The sequence below is a fragment of the Eumetopias jubatus genome, unplaced genomic scaffold, assembly GCF_037043125.1.
Source record: "Eumetopias jubatus isolate StellerSeaLion01/CBP00866 unplaced genomic scaffold, mEumJub1_p1.0 scaffold_9, whole genome shotgun sequence".
Classification (NCBI taxonomy): Eukaryota; Metazoa; Chordata; class Mammalia; order Carnivora; family Otariidae; genus Eumetopias; species Eumetopias jubatus.
In genome coordinates, this window is record NW_028274815.1 from 52,625,169 (window position 1) to 52,648,270 (window position 23,102).

Genomic DNA, 23,102 nt, shown 5'->3' on the forward strand with positions numbered 1-23,102 from the left:
CCGGGCTTACCGGGGGAACGTGTGGGACGCCACGAATTCCGTTTGGAGGCATCTTTGAGCTCGCGCAGTAGACACCATGAGCAAAGCTCACCCTCCCGAGTTGAAAAAGTAAGTATGTGAGAGGGCCGCGTCCAAGTGGCAGCTTCTTTGCGTGCTTTGAGTTCCTTAGGTCCTCTCCATTTCCTGCAGTGTGCCTGACGTGCATGTTCCGGCACGAGGCCGCCGAGAACCCCAAAGGGTCTCGCGCCTGGGCGCCTAAAGCCCGCGCCGACGTCTCGTTTCGGCTTGGTTGACATGGCATGGTTACTAGTGACAGAAAAGGTGTGTCTATTCTGCTGTCTCGCCTTCCTGGGTGCATCTCCCGACCCCACGTCTCTCAACGCGCTCCCTCTCGCTCTTTCTCCTTACTTGGAGATCCTGGAATGCCATCCTTTGTTGAACTTCTTGAATAGCGTTAAATTCTAGATAAAGTGGCTTGAGAGTAATTCTATAAAGAACTAAGAAGATGGGCGGAATGGAAGTGTTTAATAGTAGATGAGTCAAAAGCCACCTTAATCTTAGAGTGTGTTGTAGCTGTTTCTTTGAGCTTTAATTTAGAAATCCCATTCCTTTCTTTTGCTTTCTTGTGCTGAAGTTAAACTTGAATGTTATGTGATCTCTCGCTCTATTAACAGAGCTGTTTGAGAACGTTCATTTTTTTAATCAGAGAAAACTAGGGATTTTTTTTTCTGCACCCAGTAAAACCCACTCAAAACAGGATTTTCCTACTTTAAAGCTTTAACCTCCGCACTCGTGACTGAACTTAACATGTTCGATGCCTCCTAATTATTTGTCTGTCTCGTTTATACCATGTAATGCCAGAATTCTGCGCACGGTAGTTGGATAGCACAAAGTATGAAAAATTGATTTCAGGAATCGATTTGTGAAACAGCCAGCTGGCCTGTGTATAGTTCACTTATTACCAGCCTCATAGAGAAGTCAGACTTAAAGAAAAGGTTGTATTTAGTAATTTTACATTTAGGGGCACTTAGGTGGCACACTTGGGTTCAGCTCAGATTGTGATCGCAGGGTGGTGAGATCAGCCCCATGTGGAGCTCTCAGCTCTTGCTTAGTGTTTATCTCTCCCTCTGTCCCTCCCCACTGGTCTCTCTCAAAAAAATGAATCTTTAAAAAAAAATAATTTTACATTTAAAGGTACATCTGTATCAAAGCCATTTTTTGTGTTTTAGTTGGATCCCTTAAAGAATTATTAATCATAAGTCTAACATTAAGAAAAGTAGAAATTATTTTGAAAATGCTGATCTAAAACATTCTTTTATTGATGAGCTGGTAAAATCTTAGAAGTATCCTCTGGATTCTTAAAGAACTGGTGAAATGCTAATTATTTTTTAACGAAAGAACATTGTCTACTTGTAATCTTGGACTTTCTTTTTTGTTTCTTAACAGATTCTTTTTTTTCTTAACAGATATTTGAGAATTTCAGAGAACGAACCTAGTTTTAATATTTTTCTCATCTCTAGATTTCATGTATTGTAAAATCCTTTGAGACCTGCCTCCAAAATGACCTTCAGATTTTTTTTTCCTTTACTTTCTCACAGATATTTTTTACTCTTTATACCCTCCTCCTGGTTTAGCTTAACTCATGGTTATTGACTGGGAGGGAGGGAGTCTGGTTCTACTGGCAGGGATCTAGTAAGTAGAAGCTGGGGATGCTGCTAAACATTGTACAGTGCACTGGACATTGTTCAGTAAAGAATTATGTGACTCCAGATGTTAATATGCCAAGGTTGAGATATCTAAACCTACCCAGATTCTCCATCCCGCCTCTTAAAAATCACTGCCACAGTGGTCTTGCCAATGACTGGACTTTGCCTTAATAATTTATCACTGTCTGAATGATAAAGTCTAGGCTCCTTGACACAGCCTTTAAACTCTTCCATCTGAAATCTTACAAGTGCCAAATACCACACACACTAATGGAGTGCCTGCATTCTCCAGCCAAACTGAACCATTTGCGTTTGCTCAAACTTTCTCACCTCCTCTGTGACTTTTGAACAATTTACTTAATCTTCTTGATCCTCAGTTCCTCGTCTATAAAATGGTGGTAATAACAATATATAACTTACAAAGTCATCATAAGGGTTAAATAAGTTCATGTGTGTTATATTTGCTGTGTTGTATATAATTATCCTATTAAAATGGATTATTTTATATATCATACTACATATTTTTGTTTTTTTTTTTTTAAAGATTTCATTTATTTATTTTAGCACACGTGAGGGGAGAGGGAGAGAGACAAACAGACTCCGTACTGAGCGCCGAGCCCTACTTAGGGGCTCCGTCTCACAACCCTGAGATCATGACCTGAGCCAAACCAAGTCAGCTGCTCAACCGAGGTGCCACCCAGGTGCCCCAGGCCTGTGTGTTAAACTTATCTCCGAATTCTCCCATTACATGTTATACATTAAAATTGCATGAAATTTCAGGGGCGCCTGGGTGACTCAGTTGGTTAAGCCTCCCACTCTTGGTTTCAGCTCAGGTCATGATCTCATGGGTGGTGAGATGGAGCCCCCTTTTGGTCTCCATGCTCAGCATGGAGTCTGCTAATACTCTCTCCCTTTGCCCCTCCCCCACTTGTGCACGCACGCTCTCAAATAAACTTTTAAAAATTGCATGAAATTTCATATTTTCTAGGCTGTAACTGGAAGGGGTAAAAACTGGTTTGGTTACATGGCTTAATATTTCCATAATACCCTGCTGAGATGGGATTTCCCTGTTTAATTCAGATTTTTTTAAAGCTTCAAAATATGTATTTATTTTGCTAAAAAATACTTATGTGTTGAGAAATATTTTGAACACAAGTGTGATGCTTAATATTAAAACAACACTCCTTATTGTCTCAAATATAAAATAAAATAGCTATTGAATTGGATATGGTTTGATTACCTTCTAGTTTCCTCACAACTTTGGTTTTGATAATAACCAAAATATAAACAAATCTTTGTTTTTCTGTTATGGCTCTAAAATCCAGTCATCAAGAGGTGCCTGGCTGACTCAAGTCAGTGGAGCATATGACTCTTGATCTCAGGGTTGTGAGTTAGCCTCATGTTGGGTATAGAGATTACTTTAAAAATAATTTTAAAATCTTTTTTAAGGGCGCCTGGGTGGCTCAGTTGGTTAAGCGACTGCCTTCGGCTCAGGTCATGATCCTGGAGTCCCGGGATCGAGTCCCGCATCGGGCTTCCTGCTCAGCAGGGAGTCTGCTTCTCCCTCTGACCCTCTTCCCTCTCGTGCTCTCTATCTCTCATTCTCTCTCTCTCAAATAAATAAATAAAACCTTAAAAAAAATTTAAAAAAAAGCAAATTTAAAAAATAAATAAAATCTTTTTTAAGAAAATAAAATCTGGGGACGCCTGGGTGGCTCAGTCGGTTAAATGTCTGCCTTCCGCTCAGGTCATGATCCCAGGGTCCTGGGATTGAGTCCCCTATCAGGCTCCTTCCTTGGCAGGTAATCTGCTTCTTCCTCTGTCTGCCAGTCCCCCTGCTTGTGCCCTCTCTCGCTGTCAGAGAGACAGACAGCGAGAGAGGGAACGCAAGCAGGGGGAGTTGGGAAAGGGAGAAGCAGGCTTGCCGCCGGAGCAGGGAGCCCAATGCGGGGCTTGATCCTAGGACCCTGGGATCACGACCTGAGCCGAAGGCAGACGCTTAACAACTGAGCCACCCAGGCACCCCATTAAATAAAATCTTTAAAAATAATAATAAAATCTAGTCATCAAACATTAGGTCAGTATTGAACAACAAGAATGTTTTGGTAATTCACATCATATAAGGACTTAGTTTGATGTGCATTAATATATTTTAAATTCATTCCATTTTTATTTATTATTTTGCCCCTTCCCAAATTACATTGTGTAAGTGCTAAATGAGGTAGCCCATTATTCTCTACAACAGTACAGGTTTTCTACTATTTTAAATTTCATTATTTTTATTGTGCAATTTTAGCAAATCGTATTGACTGTACCTACTTTTGTGCTTATGCTTAAAATTTTTAAATCATTTATGTAATTTGTACCCCTTTTTGCTTTTTCAGATTTATGGACAAGAAATTGTCATGTAAGTATCTTGTGTTTTTTGTTTTGTTTTTAATTAATTGCTTTCTACATGTGTCTTGGCAGTATATAATGTTTGGTGCAACTTCATAAAAATTTAAATCACACAGAACCTCTATTTCACACCCATTAATTAAGGAGGTTTATCAAAATCCTACCCAGACAATTCTGTTTGCCTAATTTCTGATATTTACCAAATTGCACAGTACTTTGGACTTTTCATTATTTCCTTTAAGCCTTCCCTCACTTAGACAAAATTAATGGGATTTTCCTATTTTGTGATAGTTAAAAATGTATCAATATTTTTTCCTTTAAAAACAAAGGACTTGGACCAGGACTAAAAATCTGACCTATACAATGCTAGAAGGATATATGGGTTAAGACCTGGGCTTCAGAGGCAAGCAGCCTTCCCTTTGAATCCAGGTTCTAGCCCACAGTACCTGTATAACCTTGAACCAGTTTTTTAAGAAGCTCTGTACTTTAGTTCCCTCGTGAAAAGTTAGAATAATTCTACTTGATAGGATTTTTGTAAGTTAAATTTTGTATTTACCTTTTTTTAATTCCAAAATAGTTAACATACAGTGTTGTATTAGTTTCAGGTACAATATAGTGATTCAACACTTCCATTCAACACCTGGTTCTCATCACAAGTACACTCCTTAATCCCATATATTTCACCCATCCCCCACCTGGATTTTTATAAGTTTAAATGTGGAAGTAAATGTGAAATGTTTAGCCCACTACTTGACATATAGTAAGGGTAGAGGATTATATTTCTCAAGTACCTGGATTTAATTCCACCTAATTTTTAATGAATAGTTGATATTTATTGGTCAGTTTTATTAAACTATTTTTTCCCTTTCTATAGTGAAATTAAATGGTGGCAGACATGTCCAAGGAATATTACGGGGGTTCGATCCGTTTATGAATCTTGTGATAGATGAATGTGTGGAGATGGCAACTAGTGGGCAACAGAACAATATTGGAATGGTGGTAAGTAAAGATAGAAGCTTTCTCCTAGAGATTTCATATTTTGAAATAAGGATTAACTTCCTTTCTATTAAAGTCTTGGTTTAAATTGAAATTAGGTAAATAACAGCAAAGATTAGACTTTCCGTTTTCCTTTTAGTTTAACATATGGCAGTCATTTAACTGTGATAGTATCCTAGCTACCTATAGGTTAGGTCTGAATCTTATGCAGAACCCTCTGAAGTCCTTGGATTTGAAATAGCTGTAGGAAATCACTTTTGAGCCTTTTTTTTTTTTTTTAAGATTTTATTTATTTGACAGGGACACAGCGAGAGAGGGAACACAAGTAGGGGGAGTGAGGGAGGGAGAAGCAGGCTTCCCACAGAGCAGGGAGCCCGATGCAGGGCTCGATCCCAGGACCCTGGGATCATGACCTGAGCCGAAGGCAGACGCTCAACTGAGCCACCCAGGCGCCCCCATTTTTGAGCTTTATAATAGAGACCTATAGTCCTTCATTATGCTGTTTTAACATGCTTATGAGCTCCCAGAAGATCTTACTAAAATGTAGATCCTATCTAACAAGTGTGTGATGCACATCTGCTAGTCTACCATCATACTTTTTTATTTTAGTTGTGTATATAATTAACCCAGATTTTCTGGTTTATTGCACCCAAATTTAAAAGTGACCAAGGTAAAAGTTGCAAGGGATGATCACAGTGACAGCCATTCACATGAAAGAAAATAGGAAAAAAATACACTGAGTTAATTATAGGAGCAAACATTTCTACATTCATTAGGCCATGGTGGTATGACTACTGAAAAAGTTTTTGATGTTTATCAGCAAGACCCAGGCTTTGAATCCCACTCTTTGTCCAGCACAGGACAATATACCCAGTAAGTTAGTAAGTCCCAAGTTTCTTGGGAAAAGTAAATCAAAAAGGACAACTTCACTTCAGCAAATCATTGAGCATAAAGACCTCTAAAAGATGGTAAGAGTTCCTAATTAGCCTTGTTTTTTTTTTTTTTTGGCCTCATAATTTTTAATCACTTTTTCCAAGGTGTATGTTATTGCTTCTTTCAAATGCATTTTCATTTGAAAAGCAGATCAATGGTCTGGGCTGGAAAAATAGCTTAGAGAATCCCTTGAAATGAGACTCCCACCCCACCCCCCAAGTTTTATGCAAATGGACCTTCCTTTCAGGTACGTTCTCCTTGAACTTCTGTTGAAAGATGAATAAAATTATGGGCAAATCATTATCAACCAGTTTCTTCTAAAAACCCACAGACACCCCCAAGATTTCTCTCTAGCCTTTCCTTTTACAGATTCAGTAATCTTCATTCTAAGAGGGGGTTAATTAGGTTTTTAGTTTATATCTCAACAGATTTGCCAAAAAGATTGAAGAAGGACTTTGATATCTAAAAGTCAGTTCTAATTTGGGAAGATAATTTTTGAGAGAATTGTGTGACACTTCTTGGGATTTTATCCAAGAAGGGATTAAACCTAGATCATGCATCTTTCTCGAAATTTTCCCCCTAAATTTTAATGGGCTTAGTCTTTACACAGAAATTGGTTATGAGCACCTACTTACTGTGTTAGGCAGTCGGCTCTTCCACCTCTGATGCTTGTCATATGACCAAAAAAAAAAGTTTCTATTAGTAGGCAGTAATTCTTGCAGCTGAGTTAACACTTTGAAAATGAAATAGTAGGCGGTGCCTGGGTGGCTCAGTCAGTTAAGTGTTTGGCTCAGGTCATGATCTCAGGGTCATGAGGTCAAGCCCCACATCAGCCTTCCCGCTGAGCTGGGGGAGTCTACTTCTCTCGCTCTGCCCAGCCACCTGCACACTTCTGCTCTCTCTTTCTACTAAATAAATCTTTAAGAAAAAGAAAATGGAGCAATGACAACATATTAATTGTCCTTAATAAAAAGACTTTTTTTGAGAGAGAGAGGGAGCACGGGGAAGAGGCTAAGGGAGAGGGAGAGAATCTTAAGCAGGCTCCACCCCCAGCGTGGAGCTCCCACAGAGCTTGATCTCAGGACCCTGAGATCATGACCTGAACTGAAAGCAAGAGTCGGACACTTAACCAACTGAGTCACCTAGGTGCCCCCAATAAAAAGACTTTTTAAAAGATTTTATTTATTTATTTGAGAATGAGGAACAACATGAGAGGGGAGAGAGAGGAAGAAGCAGGCTCCCCGCTGAGCTGGGAGCTCAACGTGGGACTCGATCCCAGGACTCCAGGATCATGATCTGAGCCGAAGGCAGTCGCTTAACCAACTGAGCCGCCCAGGTGCCCCAAAAAAGACATTTTAAAGAAAACGCAAGAATGTTTTTTCTGAGGTTGGAAGAAAAACAAATAGGTTACGGTTTTGTTTTCACAAGTTTGGCAAAGGAGACTCTTACATTGGCTTTGCAATTCCCTTGTCCAAGTCAGTGATCCACTGGGACCATTGAAATGACTTAATGCTGTTATGTGTAGAGTAGTATTAAGAATGTGTGTGTTCTGGGGTGCCTGGGAGGTGCAGTCTGTTAAAGTCTGGCTCTTGATTTTGGCTCAGGTTGTGATCTCAGGGTCATGAGATTGAGCCTGCATGGGGTTCCATGCTCAGCACAGAGTCTGCTTAAGACTCCCTCTCCTTCTCCCACCTGTGCTGTCTAAAATAAATAAATCTTAAAAAAAAAAAAAATGTGTTCTGAGGGGGAGATAGTTTGAATTGGGGATCTGTCAGCTGGATAATTACCTAATGATGTCTCAGCTAGCCTCTTCTGAAACATTCCCATAGTTGTCAGTGGCCTCACCTCTCTTATTCCTTTAAGATTTCATTCCACCCCAGAGCTCCCCTAAGAATGTAATAAAAATTCTATATTAAGGTGCTGCATAGTTCAGGAGTTCTTACCAGCTTTGTGGTTCTGTAGTTCCATTTTAGGTTTGTATTTGTTACTAGATAGCTGTGCCCTTTCAAAAGACTAAAAGCCTGAACAGCATTTTGTAAAAACTAGCACTGAAGCACAAAAGGAGCACTATGGAATTCTGGACCTGATGGTTCCAGTTTGATTTGGAGAATTAGGCCTAAACACAATGAGAAAAGAGGAAGATTACTATACAGCAGAAGTGTCTACCCACTAGCCTTACTCCATGTGTTATCTGAGAAAGCAAAGATGTGTGCGATACCTACTATTATAGAAAATGTTGATAAAAGTGACACAGTTGTATTTTGTTTTTTAATAATGCTCCAGAAAATCCTCAAATCTGAAAATCTTAGTTATCTGAAATAACTTCTCTGCCACCCTCCCCTTTCTAGGGTTAGAAATGGACACATTTAAGGGGGAGATAGGAAAGAAGGCTAGTAGTTTTTCGTGCTTCGATCAGTGAGATTTGATGTTGACCATCTGTTGCAAATAAGCCAGGAATTAAAACCCTGAGAACTAGATAAGCCTGTTGTTTAGCTTTCTTCATTTCCATCCCTAACTCAGAGGAAGAATAAAAGTCTGTAGGCTCCTTCAGTCCCCATCATCTTCAGGGCATTGTTCTCCTTTCATGCTGCTCTTCTTCACCACCTTCTCATCATACTCATTGCTGTTTGTCTCTGCCAGTCTCCAAGACACTGTCCCACCTGTCATATTCCTTTCCCTCTGTCAGCTGCAGTAAACATGCAAGGTCATTTGTTTATTTAACAGGTGCTTACTGAGCCCTCTGTGTGCCTGCCACCACTTTAGGCACTGGGGATATTGCACCTGCCCTCCTAAAAATGGCATTTGGGTGAGGAAGACAATAAATAAACAGTATATGTAATAAATGAGCAGATAGAATGGAGGGGAGAAAAAATGTTTTGGTGTTTTTTGGTTTTGGGTTTTTTTTTTTTTTTACTCCAGTTGCCTACAAGCACAGCTCTGTTTTGAATCTTACTCAGAATGCCTCCATTTCTACTATTTCCTCTCATCACCCTCCTGTCCTTTCACCTTTCCTGCTCTACCTGACCTGATCTGTAGTATGACCTACAGTCCACCGGGGGTTCCTTATGTTCCTTATGTTCACAGTCCCCTTGCCTTCTAATTTAACTTACTTTTCTACCCATTTTAAACTCAATTACCAGCCATTTCACCTGTGCTCATAAGGATCCTTCCTTATCTCCATTTATGGAATGGCTACTGTGTTAGGCACTGTGCTCCTAGGGCCTTTTCTTTATAACTTCTCTTCCTGCCCCTAAGCTCTCTCCCATTCTTACATTGCCAGAACAGTGGTTATTCCCTTGACTGTGAAGCTTTCATTGGCTTATTGTTGGTTTCATGATGTCTTCCGAGTACCTTAACACTGGCATTTGAGGCCTTCTAAGATTGGCTGCAAACTCTGTTTCCTACTTCCCATCATAACCTTTTACTACAAATTAGAATCTTTCCTTATCCCCTTACACTTTTTCATCTCAATTTTGTTTAAAGTTCTATCTTCCTGTCAAAATTCTGCCCCATTTTCAAGACCGACTGAAATGCCATCTTCACAAAGCACACTTTTCACAATTTCCATCCTGGTTTGTTCCCTAAGTGATCTTACACCCCTAAACTGACATTCTACTGTACATTTTTCCCATTGACTTATGGATCGCTTGGGACAGAGATGGGTATGTTATTTCAGTACTGCAGTTTAAAAGGTGAGAAATCAATCATTGGAGACTTAGCGTTCTCAAAAGGGTACTTGTTAGTCTTGTTAAATCTAGAAAGTACATCTTACTTAAAAAGGGCTTCCTGGCTTCTTGTCATGACTAAGACTTAGTATCCCTGTGGCTTGAAAAAAGCCTCACAAACTAATCTTTAATACTGAAAACCCATTAATGGATTTGTGAAAATGCTTTCATCGATGTCTGTCAAATAAATTGTGTTCTTTTCAAATTTTCTTTTTAGGTAATACGAGGAAATAGTATCATCATGTTAGAAGCGTTGGAGCGAGTATAAACAATGGGTGTGTTCATCAGAAGAAATCAACTGCTTCCACATGTCCCCTCCATAGTACCTGTTTTACTACAATATAAAAATCAGGTCGTGTGCATTTTCATATTGAACTTTTTTGTTAAATAAACTTTTATAATAGTCAAAAATGCTTTCTCAGACATTCTGAATGTAGAAAATTGATCATTAGCTCTAATTTTTTCTAACATGAATTGTTCCTCGTTGAGATTGATTTGTTCTAAAGCTTTTATGCATTAATATAGAAGAATCTGATTAAATATGAAGCATGGCAAGGATGCCTTTTTTCCATCTTCTCATGGAAAGAACCTGCATACCTGAGCGGGTTTCTTCTGAAACATTAACTGCAATTTTCGAAACTCTTGTAGTTTTGATGTACTTTTTCCAAGTACATCTACGTTCCAAGTATAGTGCAATTGAAGTAAAACACAGGAAGTAATGATACAGTTGTTTATTTTGAACATAAACACGGAAAAATTTTTAATACAAGAATAGAACTCTAGAAAAAAACATTCCAGTGTACTGTAGTTCTTTGTGGAGTATAGAGAATAGTTATAATCCTCCCCATATTCACCTAGGTCATAAATTTTATGGCACACAAACTCAGATGAAAGATAAATTGCAAATGGTGGTATCATAAACCTAACTTCAAGAACCCTATCAAGCAAATGCTTAGGCCTGTACTTTTTGATCTTGTAAAAAGCCTACAAATCTTGAATCACTTTAAAACTGTAGAGAATGGGGTATACAGAGGTGACTAAGGTACTTGAAAAACAGAACACAATGGATGGCTTATATATATAATGTCTAAAACGTTATTTCCTCTTTATAGAAAGTGTTTACAGCCAAAGAATAGCTAGAGGGATCAAACCAACTTAATCACAATAAGGAGAGTTGGTATCAAGTGCAGTACATTTTTATTCCCTTCTCCAGCAGCTCTTTAAATCTTCACTGATGTTGACAGGCATTTTTTTGCAACCACATAGAGCTAAATTACAGAATTGGTTCTCCTAAGTGCAGTTCCTAGACCAAGAGCATCACCTAGGAACTTAATAGAGATGCCTGTTTTCATCTACCACTCCAAACCCACTAAAACAAAATCTGGGGTGAGGCCCAGCAGTATTTTTAAGAAGCACTCCAGGTGATTCTGATGCATATTCAAGTTGGAGAACCACTGGAGTAGAACTGGCTTTCAGTCAACTCCTGCATAATTTTTACCATTCTCTTCTGTACAAAGACAAATCCAGTAGTCTACTTAAGTATAACAGGCTCTGATAGTATTTTTCTTCCAATAAAAAAAAAAAATCCTTATTTAATGCTGTTTCCATTAAAACTATTATGCCTGATACATTAATAATCTGTTTTGTTCTTGAAGGAAGCAGTTTCAGATGCCCTATTGGAAAACTTAATCAGAGTAGGTCTGATACAGTGGCAGCATTGTACATTGGTGTCCTTCTAAGTAAATAATATATCCCATTGCAAAACAAGTCTATAAGTGAATTAACTATTTCATTACCAATTTTTATTTATCAATCTTTAGCACACATATAACAATATTACATTCTCTACAATACTGTCTTCATTAAAACCACAAAAAGAAAAATGTGACTGCCTCTTAACATACTGGTTAAGAATAAAATTTTTAAAGAGCTGACCTTTTGACAAACTATAAATTTAATCCCTGCCTTTACATCAAATACATTTTGGCAGTTTTATCAGCATATTAATCATTCACAATTGTAGAGACAAATCATTTTAATTAAGGATCAGTGTTTTCTTACACCATTTTGTGAAAGCAGCTGCTGCCATAATCTGATGGACTTTTTTCCCCAACAATACATGTTAAACTTTGTTACAGTTACTTTTAGAATTCACAAGCTTTTATTCATTCTGTCCTATTAGTGACTGACTGTAAGGAAAACCATTCATGATAATCTTTATATAGTAGATGTAGAACTGGTTCTTAAGTTTGGCTGCATATTAGAATCATTTGAGAAGCTTTAAAATCTTAAAGGTTATTCCAATGTGCAGCCAAAGTTAAGAACTACTGCCTTAAAAACAAGGTTTCAGCAACCAGTTTCTAACCCCCATTGCAGTAGTTTTAGAAGCATTTAACAGTTTGAACATGTGCTGGATTTGATCAAGTGTGGTATCATTCTGAATATCCTACTCTAGTGTTGATGGTTCTGGAGTAATCTAAGTTGTCTCTGTTGTCAGACTGACAGTGCTTACTATCAAGATTACTACTAGAGTTCTTGTTGAGAGAAATCATTCTTCAAAAAATGAATCTGCTTTGATAATGCGTTAGGTTTTTTGGGACTTTTAAGGCACTGAAAATCCTTTGGAGACATCTTAAACCCCCATATCAGTGATTCTCAACCCAAATTGCACCTTAGGAACTTTTTAGCTACAATGCTGAGATCCTATCCTCAATCAGCTAAATCAGAATCTCTGGTTGCATGGGGGTCTAGCAATATTTTTTAGAGCTCCATAGGTGAGGATTTGATAATAGAATGCCAATTTCTTAATAGCCTGTATTTGCTTTCATTTTGCTTGAGATTTTTGTGTGACAAAGTTAAACTACTAAGGCTTCTGAATTTCACCCCTAATAAAATCAAGACAGAAGCAGTCAAAAGAACATTCAGAAAGTCAAGGCTTCTGGCATGGGCACATCTACTTTGAAAAAGGATATAAATTAATAAAGCCAGACATTATGATACCAGTTCCCATAGTAGTTATAACTGTCTGACTGAAGGTCACTTCCAGCTGTAAAGCACAAGTGAACTAGTCCCCCACTAAAATTTGTCTTTAAACTCTTCCTCAAGTGCTCAGCTTAAAATGCTCTAAAGGTTTGTTCAAAATCCAAGGCCCCCCCATCCCCTAGACCTAGTAAATCAGAATCTCCAGAGGAGCTAGAGAACCCACATGTTTAACAACTCCAGGTGATTCTATACTGTTGATGGATATTAAGAGAAGAGTTAAATTTTGGAGATGGCATAAATGCAGTAGTTAACACTGTCACACTTAATTAGAAACTTGTATTTTCTCATAACTCACTGGGATTACTTTTGTTAAACAATACTAATTTACAGCAAAATATCTGATTCAAAATCATCTCTGCTCAGATTGTGTTCTTTGCCAGTGATACTTCATTTGGAACCAGAAGGGGGAAAAAAGTGATCATTTCATAGTTCAGTTTTAAGCTTCTCATATAAGTCCTCTTGGTCAATCATGTCTGTGTGCCCATTCCAGCGGTGATAAGCAAGAAGAGCAGCATTGTGGGCAGCAATGGCACTCATTTCCATGGCACTTGCTGCACACTCTATGCCATTGAGGTAGTAAAGTCTATCGTGGAGTATGATGGAGGGGCATTTCTCTGGAGGCTTATAATGAGGATATGCAAGCCATGGCTGCTTCACAGCATAATCATAGGACAAAAAGAGCTTTAATATTTGTTCTTTAGTGAGAATTTCTTGGGAAAAGATCTTCCAAACATATCCCCTATCTGTTAATGGTTGAGGATTATCACTCTCTGTTACAGAGGACACAATCCCAATGCTGTTAATGAACAAATCTGAATTATCAGTAGTTAAGATTGTACTGAGATCGAATTTGTCTAAGGCTCTAGAGCTAAAAAGAGTTGAATTCAATTGCCCCTTAATTAAAGTTGTCACTATATGTTGGTAGTACTGATGGAATTCCTCAATTGGAGGATCAAAGTTGAGGAAAGTTATATTGGACATTTTTCGATTCAATGGAGTGGCCACCAAGACGATGTCATAGAAGTCTGAACGGGTCTCAGATCCAATTTGGTAGATCACTTCATACATCTTTGTGGGATTTCCTAGAAGAAAGAAGCATATGTTTTAGTGTTTCTAGCATACTCTTCTATATACCTTCCAAAAATAATTTTATTACCATAGCAGTTTATAAAGTATAAAATAGTTAAAAGATAATTCTAAGGAATTAAAAAGAGTTTTACCCTCTAATATAACTGTGCCAAATTCAGGCAGTTTTCCACTGGAATAGAAATGATACTTTATCAGTAACTACAAAATATGGAATTATACTTTTAAGAATGAGATTATTTTTAAATCCAAGGAGATGTGTCACTGTACTTGAGCACATCTGGGAATATTTCCATGCGGTGCAACATACACAATTTATAATTCCATCATTTGGAATTGAGAGATGACAGAAGAGTGGTTTTTCTCCCTAAGCAATTATTTTCTAGAGGGTAAATTAGGAACAATAGAATTTCAGGCTCACCTGTATGCTTGGTCCTTGTTTTTTCCTCTATGTACATTACTGAGCCAGATACAAGGTTGCTTTTGGATGCCTGAAGGAGCCCTGAGCAAACAAGTTTATTGCCACCTTCTACTGCCCAAAGGCCAGAATCAGCAGAGGACAATGATACTGCCCCTGTCAGTGGTAGGAAAAAATGTGTTTTAATTTTGACTCTGTAAAAGACCCTCTACCCACTCTTCCCAATTTAGGTGAGTTTTGCTCCAAGACATTGCCAAAAAGCCACTGGGGGCAAAAATCGCAATGAAAGCTAAGGACTCTCTCCCCACTAAAAATGCACAGATCTACTTATACACAATTTTGCCAACCATGTCTGAGGTTTCAGAGAAAGGTAAGTCTTCTCCAACTCATGGCCTAAAGTTAGGAGCCACCATAGTATCAGGTAAGCCCCCTCTGTGAATTAATTAATGTCTATAACTTCCAAGCCTTGGCTTACCCACAAAGCCATTGACGTTCATGCTTTGGCCATAATTGACCCTCATGACAGGTGCAACAATTTCACTGAGGAATTTCTCAGAGAAGCCTGCTTTCTGCAAGGTTTCAAGTAGTGTTCGGTTAAGCATTCCAAGGAATTCGTCCCCTCCTAGAGAATGTAGTAACTTTTCTACACTGCTGAAGGCGTAGTCGTGAGACTGGTAACGGTAGATCCTTTTTGAAAAACAGAGAAGTGGCCATTAAACACCAAACAAGATAAGGGGAAGGGAATTAGCATATTTCCTTCTAATGATTTTCTACCTATCTAAGATGCACCTCAGTCACTATCTTCCCCAGGTATCCCAGAAGCTCTTATCCCCACCCCTACCTCCTCAGGTAGTACACTGTCCTTTATATACTCTTCTGCATTAATATGGTCACTGGGAGCACCTTTAAAGAAGTGGGTATGTCCTAGGTCTTGTTCTCATTCACCTTTTTATCTTCCAGCAGCAGTTAGACATGTCTAAAATTAATCTTTCCACCAGGCTTGATCCTCTCCACCCACTCCCTATCCCAACCAAAATGTAGATTGGGATGTTAGTTCACTCCTAACATCGTACATGTCACCCTCAGTTCACTTAATTTCAAACTTAAATATTTTCACTTCTTTCTGGTTCTCCCACCCAAGAAGAAAACCTTACCAGTCTTCCCAACATCTCTCTTGTTACTTCATTCTCATTTCCCTGATCTTAACTCGGGATTTATATTCAAACTACTAAAATGAGTAACTGGTCTACCTGATTCCCGTTTCTTTTCTTTGAAACATTTATGAATCTCCCAGAAGTTCTAAAATACATCTTTAGTTATTTTTTTTTAATATTTTATTTATTTGACAGAGAGCGAGAGCAGGAACACAAGCAGAGGGAGTGGGAGAGGGAGAAGCAGGCTTCCCGTGGAGCAGGGAGCCCGATGCGGGGCTCAATCCCGGGACCCTGGGATCATGACCTGAGCCGAAGGCAGATGCTTAACGACTGAGCCACCCAGGCACCCCCATCTTTAGTCATTAATGACTTATCAAAAAACAACCTGCTTACTAAATAAACTCCTGACCTTAAAAAAAGGAATGGATTTTAGAGCCAAACTCATCAAGTCTAACTCTTTGCTCTAACTGCAGATAGAGACACAAGTAAAAGAACTTGTCTAAAAGTCACATGACAAGTAGAAGGTTCAAGCACAAGCTGCCCCCTCTCCCCTCAACCACACACACACACACACAAACTCACACACTCACACCATCCACTTGAACACACCTGACCCATTCACTGATCTCTAAATATGCTCTGCATATTGCTCCCCAACACTGCACTAGCTCTTCTCCAACTAGAATACACTTTGGGCTTAATCCCACCTCCTCTGTAAAGTCTTGCTCAACTATTACTTAATTTTTAGAAAATACCACCTAACATTTTCTTGAACCTCACAGACATCCACACAGTAATTCAAGATGTAATTTTTCAAGTTGCAAGAGATAAAAAAATGAGAAAGATGATTCCTTTCCCTCAAGGAGCCTACAGGTGGGGACAGATAATAAGGCACAAACACAGATAAGTACGTGAAACAAAGGAAGAAATAAGGACCAAAGAAAGATCTCTGTCTTACAACAACTTTCTTCTCTCAAAGTTGTAAATTTTTTGAGCAGGAGACAATGTCCCATCCATTTCAGTATTACCTACTGTCTAACAGTGTAGTATACAAAACATTGAATACATTTTTGCCAGAGAAACTGATACCCGTGCCCAAACAAAAACTAAAATAACTTCTTCCAACCTTATCAATTGGTTTCTAGTCCCTAGGAAGTTGGAAAAAGTAGAGGATGAAAACACGGAGTTCTTTAGAAAATAGACTATCTCATAAAATGAAGAATGACCTTTGGCTAATGGTCAGCAAGACAAAACAGCCAATTAAATAATACATATAATATCATAAAGAAATTACTCCCTGCCGCTTCCTGCCTGGGACCCAACCCCACTCCATCAAGCCTCCTAGGTGTGAGACAACAGAGACCATGTAATCATTGAACACTGTAACTTTTACAATACTAGTTGCATTAGAATACATATTTACTAAAAAGTTAGATGTGTAATTTCTGCTAATCAGACTGCTTTACAGCCTTTTTTTCTTCTTTTTAAACTACATTTGTATAACCCTTAACATTTACTCATTCAATAAATATTTATGAAGCATTAACTTTGAGCCAGGTATTCTAGGTGCTAAAGATGCAAAGGTCAACACAAGAGAGAAAAAATGCCTAATGGATCCTGTGTTCTAGTTGGGGAAACAGGTAGTAAAAAACTTAATGTGAATAAATTATGTAACAGTTTAGAGAATGATAAATGTTAAGGAGAAAGCACATCAAAAAGGAAGACTGAGAAGGCTTAGAGTTGGTAGAGTTGCAACTCTAAGATGGTCCCCCAAAATAAGTAGAGTGGTCAAGGAAAGCCTAAGAAGGTAACATCTGAGCAAAGACCTGAGGGAGGTGAGAACTGGAGCATCCAGGGGAGAAAATATTTCAATAAAAGTGTGGTGCAATAGCCTCATGACAGAAGCATGCCTGATGTGTTCAAAGAACAATGAGGCCTGTGCAGTTTAAACAGATCCAGGAGAGCAGGAAGAGGCAGAGTGAGAATAAAAGTATTGGGTGGGGGTTGGGGGGTGAGAGATGAAACACTTCTGGAAGGGTGGAGCAAGGACCTCAGAAAATCTACGTAAAAGCAATGAGAACACTGGCAAAAATCAACTTTTTCAAAACTCTGGAAAAAAACCAGACTTGCCAAAGTCCCAGGAGTACTTTTTCAAGAGAAATGGCTCAATCTCAGTACGAACAATGAGCCCTGTGGCATGTTAACTTGCCCTATTCCCATTCCCCTCAGACCAGCAAGGTAGCCTTCAAAACCAGCAGTCTTGCAACTATAATACCTGTGAAACTTACAACCTGGCAGCCACGAGAGGATAAGACAGGTTTGGAGCTCCTCCAAAGTGCCACTATTTGGCCTGACAGCTCACTGAAAAGCTCTATCCTTGGGGCTTGTCTCAACTTGACCTCAGAGCTTGATCTGTACAAACAGCCCATCCTGGGGGCATCTGTCAAAAAAACAATCAGGGGCAATTTAAAATCACAGCTACCTGAGGTGGTGATAACAAGTGGGGCTAACAAGAGGCTGACAAAAGACTTTAAAAAAAAAAGAAGAAAATGGGGCGCCTGGGTGGCTCAGTCGTTAAGCGTCTGCCTTCGGCTCAGGTCATGATCCCAGGGTCCTGGGATCGAGCCCCACATCGGGCTCCCTGCTCCGCGGGAAGCCTGCTTCTCCCTCTCCCACTCCCCTTGCTTGTGTTCCCTCTCTCACTGTGTCTCTCTCTGTCAAATAAATAAATAAAATCTTAAAAAAAAAAAAAAAAACCTAGGGAATTAAAAACACATTCTTGTTGACCCCAGAAGGCCATGACTATGTACAAGGTTATCACGTGCCTAGGAAAGACCTTAGAAGGCACTAAAGTAACCTCTGGTTGACCTTGAGCCTTTTTTTTTTTTAAGATTTTATTTATTTGACAGAGAGCAAGCTCAATCAGGGGGAGCAGCAGACAGGGAGGAGAAGCGGGCTCCCCACCGAGCAGGGAGCCCTATGCAGAACTTGATCCCAGGACCTGCGATCATGACCTGAGCTGAAGACAGATACTTAACTAACTGAGCCACCCAGGTGCCCCTGACCTTGAGGCTTTGAGCAAGCAGGAAGTAAAAGCTAAAGTAGACCACCTGCCAGAGCACTGAAAACTTACCCCCCAATACACAATTAAGTGACTATGCATGACAAAGAATACAGACTTCACAGAATTAGTCCCAGAAAGTGACCAAACTAACAACAGTTTCTGAGGTAGCTGGGAAATCTGATTTCCAGAGTTGACATATAATGTTACTTTAAATGTCCCATTTTCAACAAAAATCATGAAACAATCATAGAAAGTATGACCCAGAGGTGCCTGGCTGGCTCAGCAGGTAGAGCATGTGACTCAAGGTTGTGAGTTCAAGCCACACACTGGGTGTGGAGATTTAAAATTTTTTTAAAAGGAAAGAATTTGGGGCGCCTGGGTGGCTCAGTCAGTTAACCAGCCAATTCTTGATTTCGGCTCAGGTCACAATCTCAGGGTCCTGAGATCAAGCCCTGAGTCGGGTTCCCTGCTCAGCTGTCCCCCCCCACCCCTCCCCATGCTATAGAAACCATGTTTAAGGTTTTAAAGCAAGTATGTCAACAGTGTCTCACCAAATATCAATAAAGAGTCAAACTTTTTTTTTAATTCTGGAGTTGAAAAGTACAATATCTGAAATTTAAAATTCACTAGACGGGCTCAATAGCAGATTTGAAATAGCAGAAGAATCGGTGAACTTAAAGGTCAGTTGAAATTATAAACTAAGGAACAGAAAGTAAAGAAAAATGAGCAGCATCAGAAAACTGTGGGACAACATAAAGCATACCAACATACACTTAATGGGAATTGTAGGAAAGGCAGAAAAAAAGCAGGGGTAACAAAAAATACTTAAATAATGGCCAAACACTTCCCAGATTTGAAAGAAAACATTAATCTGCACACCCAGGAAGCTAAATCTAAGCAGGATAAATTTAAAAGATCCACACCCCAAAACATAATAAACTGGAAAGACAATACTGAAAGCAGCAAGAAAAAAGTGATCCAGAAAAAGGGATCTTCAAAAAGATTAACAGCTGACTACTCATCAGAAACCATGAAGGCCACAGTGTAGTGGGATGACATATTTAAAATGCTGAAAGAAAAGTCTATCAACCAAGAGTTCTATATCCAGCAAAACTATCCCTCAAAAATGAAGAGAAATTAAATTAATCCCAGGTAAACAAAAACACAGGATTCAATACTAGCAAACCTTCCCTACAAGAAATTAGACTAGAGAAAGTCCTTCAGACTGAAATACACTAGACAGAAATTCAAATCCCCATCAAGAAATGAAGAGCACTGGTAAAAGTAACTGCATAAAGTAAATATAAAGAACTGAAAACAGAATCAAACAGATTAAACATCCATGTTTACTGCAGCATTATTCACAACAGCCAGGAGGTAGAAGCAACCTAAATGTTCATCAATGACGAATGAATAAAACAAGAGAAGGCAATAATGGAGGAACAGACAAAAGCAACATAAGATGTACAGGAAGTGAATAGCAGGCATAAACCCTACCTCCCCAGTTATTATATTAAACATAAATGGACTAAACACTGTAATCATAAGGCAGAGACTGGCAGAATGGATTAAAAAAAAAAATCATCCAACAATATGCTGTCTACAAGAAATACACTTTAGACTCAGACACAAATAGGTTGAAAGTAAAAAGATGGAAAAAAGTATACCATACAAACAGTAACCAAAACACAGCTAGAGTGGTTACACTAGTATCAGAGAATACAGACTTTAAGATAAAAATTGTTACCAGAGGCAAAGAAGGACATTTTATAATGATAAAAGGGTTAGTCCATGAGGAAGTCATAACAATTATAAACATACACACACCTAAGAACAGAGTTCAAAATATCTGAAATGAAACTGACAGAACTAAAGGGAGAAACAGAATTTAACAATACTAGTTGACTCCAATATTGCAATTTCAATAATGGATAGAACAAATAGGCAGAAGATCAACAATACATTAGTTCATTAGGGCTGCCATAAAAAGTATCACAGACTGAGTGCGTTAAACAACAGAAATTTATTTCTCATAGTTCTGGAAGCTAAAAATCTAAGATCGTGGCATTGACAGCTTTGGTTTCTTCTGAGGACTGACACCTTGGCTTACAATGGTCACCTTCTCATTGTGTCCTCCCATTATCCTTCTTATATGCATGCACATCCCTGGTGTCTCTTCTGTGTTCTAATCTCTTATAAGGACACCAGTCACATCCAATATGGCCCACCCTAATGGCTTCATTTTAACTTAATTCCCTCATTAAAAGCCCTACCTCTGGGCACCTGAGTGGCTCAGATGGTTAAGCATCTGCCTTCAGCTCAGGTCATGATCCCAGGGTCCTGGGATTGAGCCCCACATCAGGCTCCTGGCTCAGTGGGGAGCCTGCTTCTCCCTCTCCCTCTGCCTCTCCCCCGCTCATGCTCTCTATCTCTGTGTCTCAAATGAATAAAATCTTTTAAAAAAAAAAAAATAAAAGCCCTATCTCCAGGGTTGCCTGGGTGGCTCAGATGGTTAAGCATCTGCCTTCGGCTCGGGTCACGATCCCAGGGTCCTGGGATTGAGCATCAGGATCCCTGCTCGGCGGGGAGCCTGCTTCTCCCTCTCCTCCTGCTCCCCCTGCTTGTGCTCTCTCACTCTCTCTGTCAAATAAATAAATAAAATCTTTTAATAAGAAATGTTTTAAAAGCCCTATCTCCAAATATAGTCATTCTGCAGTACAGGGGGCTAGGGCTTCAACCTATGAAGGGGGTAGGGCCTAATTCTGCCCATAATAAACAGGAAATAAAAAATTAGGAGATAGGATTACCTATGTCAGGACTTTCAAGCCATTGTACAGATTTTGGCTGTTAGTCTGCATGAAACAGCCACTGAAAGTTTATATTTTTAATTTAAATTCAAGGTAGTTAACATATAGTATGGGTTTCAGGAGTAGAATTTAGTGATTCATCACTTAGATATAACACCCAGTGCTCATCCCAACAAGCCCTCCTTAATACCAACCCCCATTTAGCCCATCCCCCAACACATCTCCCCTCCAGCAACTCTCAGTTTGTCCCTTTTTTTTTTTTTAAGCTTTTATTTATTTGTCAGAAAGAGAGCACAAGCAGGGGGTACAGCAGGCAGAGGGAGAAGCAGGCTCCCTGCTGAGCAAGAAGCCTGATGTGGGACTCAATCCCCTCATGACCTGAGCCAAAGGCAGACACTTAACCAACTGAGCCACCCAGGCATCCCTCAGTTTGTTCTCTTAACTAGAGTCTCTTATGGTTTGCCTCCCTCTCTGTTTCTATCTTATTTTTCCTTCCTTTCCCCCATGTATATGTTTCGTTTCTTAAATTACACATAAGTGGAATCATGATATTTGTCTTTTCTCTATTTCACTTAGCATAATACACTCTGGTTCCATCCACATTGTTGCAAATGGCAATATTTCATTCTCTTTGATGACTAAGTAATATTCCATTGTGTGTGTGTGTATCCACATCTTCTTTGTCCATTCATCTGTTGATGGACATTTGGGCTCTTTCCATAATTTAGCTACTGTTGATAGTGCTGCTATAACTGGGTGCATGTGCCCCTTCAAATCAGGACTTTTGTATCCTTTTTTTTTTAAGATTTTATTTATTTATCTGACGGAGAGAGACACAATGAGAGAGGGAAAGGGGGGAAGTGGGAGAGAGAGAAGCAGGCTTCCCGCGTAGCAGGGAGCCCAATGTGGGGCTCGATCCCAGGACCCTGGGATCATGACCTGAGCCGAAGGCAGACGCTTAACAACTGAGCCACCCAGGCACCCCTTGTATCCTTTAGATAAATACTAGTAGTGCAATTGCTGGGTCATAGGGTAGCTCTATTTTGCCACTGAAAGTTTCTGAGCAGAGAAGTAATATGATGACTCCTAGATTTTTAAAAAGACCTCGCTGGCTGCTATGCTGAAAACAGATAGTGGTAGCACACAGGCAAAAGCAGGGAGGTGAGTTAGGAGGTATATTAGTTTCCAGTTGCTACTGTAACAAATTACCACAAACTAAGTGGCTTAAACAACACAAATTTATTATCTTATGGTTCTGCAGGTTAGAAATCCAAAAGTCAATTTCACTGGTCTAGAGAGTCAAGGTGTCAGCAAGGTTGGTTCCTTCTGGAAGCTCTGAGAGAAGAGTCCATTTTCTTGCTTTTTTCAGTTTCTGTAAATCACCTGCATTCCTTGGCTCATGGCACCTTTCTGGCATCATTCCAACCTCTTACTTCCATCATCACATTTTCTGCTACTCACTCTGATCCTCCTGCCTCCCTCTTATAAGGACTCTTGTGATTACACTGGGCCCACCTAAATAATTGGGAATAATCTTCCCATTTCAAGATCCCTAACTTAATGGGCGCCTGGGTGGCTCAGTTGGTTAAGCGACTGCCTCCGGCTCAGGTCATGATCCTGGAGTCCCGGGATCGAGTCCCGCATCGGGCTCCCTGCTCAGCGGGGAGTCTGCTTCTCCCTCTGACCCTCTTCCCTCTCATGCTCTCTCTCTCTCTCATTCTCTCTCTCAAATGAATAAAATCTTTAAAAAAAAAAAAAAAAGATCCCTAACTTA

At 39.4% G+C, this 23,102-nt stretch overlaps 2 protein-coding genes across 2 annotated transcripts in view; one reads left to right on the top strand and one right to left on the bottom strand.

Moving 5' to 3' along the window:
- SNRPG (small nuclear ribonucleoprotein polypeptide G) lies at positions 1 to 11,572 on the top strand. Its single transcript, XM_028116283.2, has 4 exons — positions 1 to 108; positions 4,091 to 4,113; positions 4,978 to 5,102; positions 9,975 to 11,572. Exons 1-4 carry the CDS (start codon positions 77 to 79, stop codon positions 10,023 to 10,025), a joined length of 231 nt encoding a protein of 76 aa, XP_027972084.1. The 5' UTR covers positions 1 to 76; the 3' UTR covers positions 10,026 to 11,572.
- The window catches only part of PCYOX1 (prenylcysteine oxidase 1), a 20,629-nt gene continuing 8,000 nt past the window's right edge, over positions 10,474 to 23,102 (bottom strand). The window contains exons 4-6 of the mRNA XM_028116282.2: positions 14,779 to 14,990; positions 14,307 to 14,459; positions 10,474 to 13,881 (exon numbers count right to left, since the gene is read on the bottom strand). Of these exons, the coding sequence (XP_027972083.1) occupies positions 13,223 to 13,881; positions 14,307 to 14,459; positions 14,779 to 14,990 (1,024 nt within the window). The 3' untranslated portion in view covers positions 10,474 to 13,222. The remainder of the gene's footprint in view (positions 13,882 to 14,306; positions 14,460 to 14,778; positions 14,991 to 23,102) is intronic.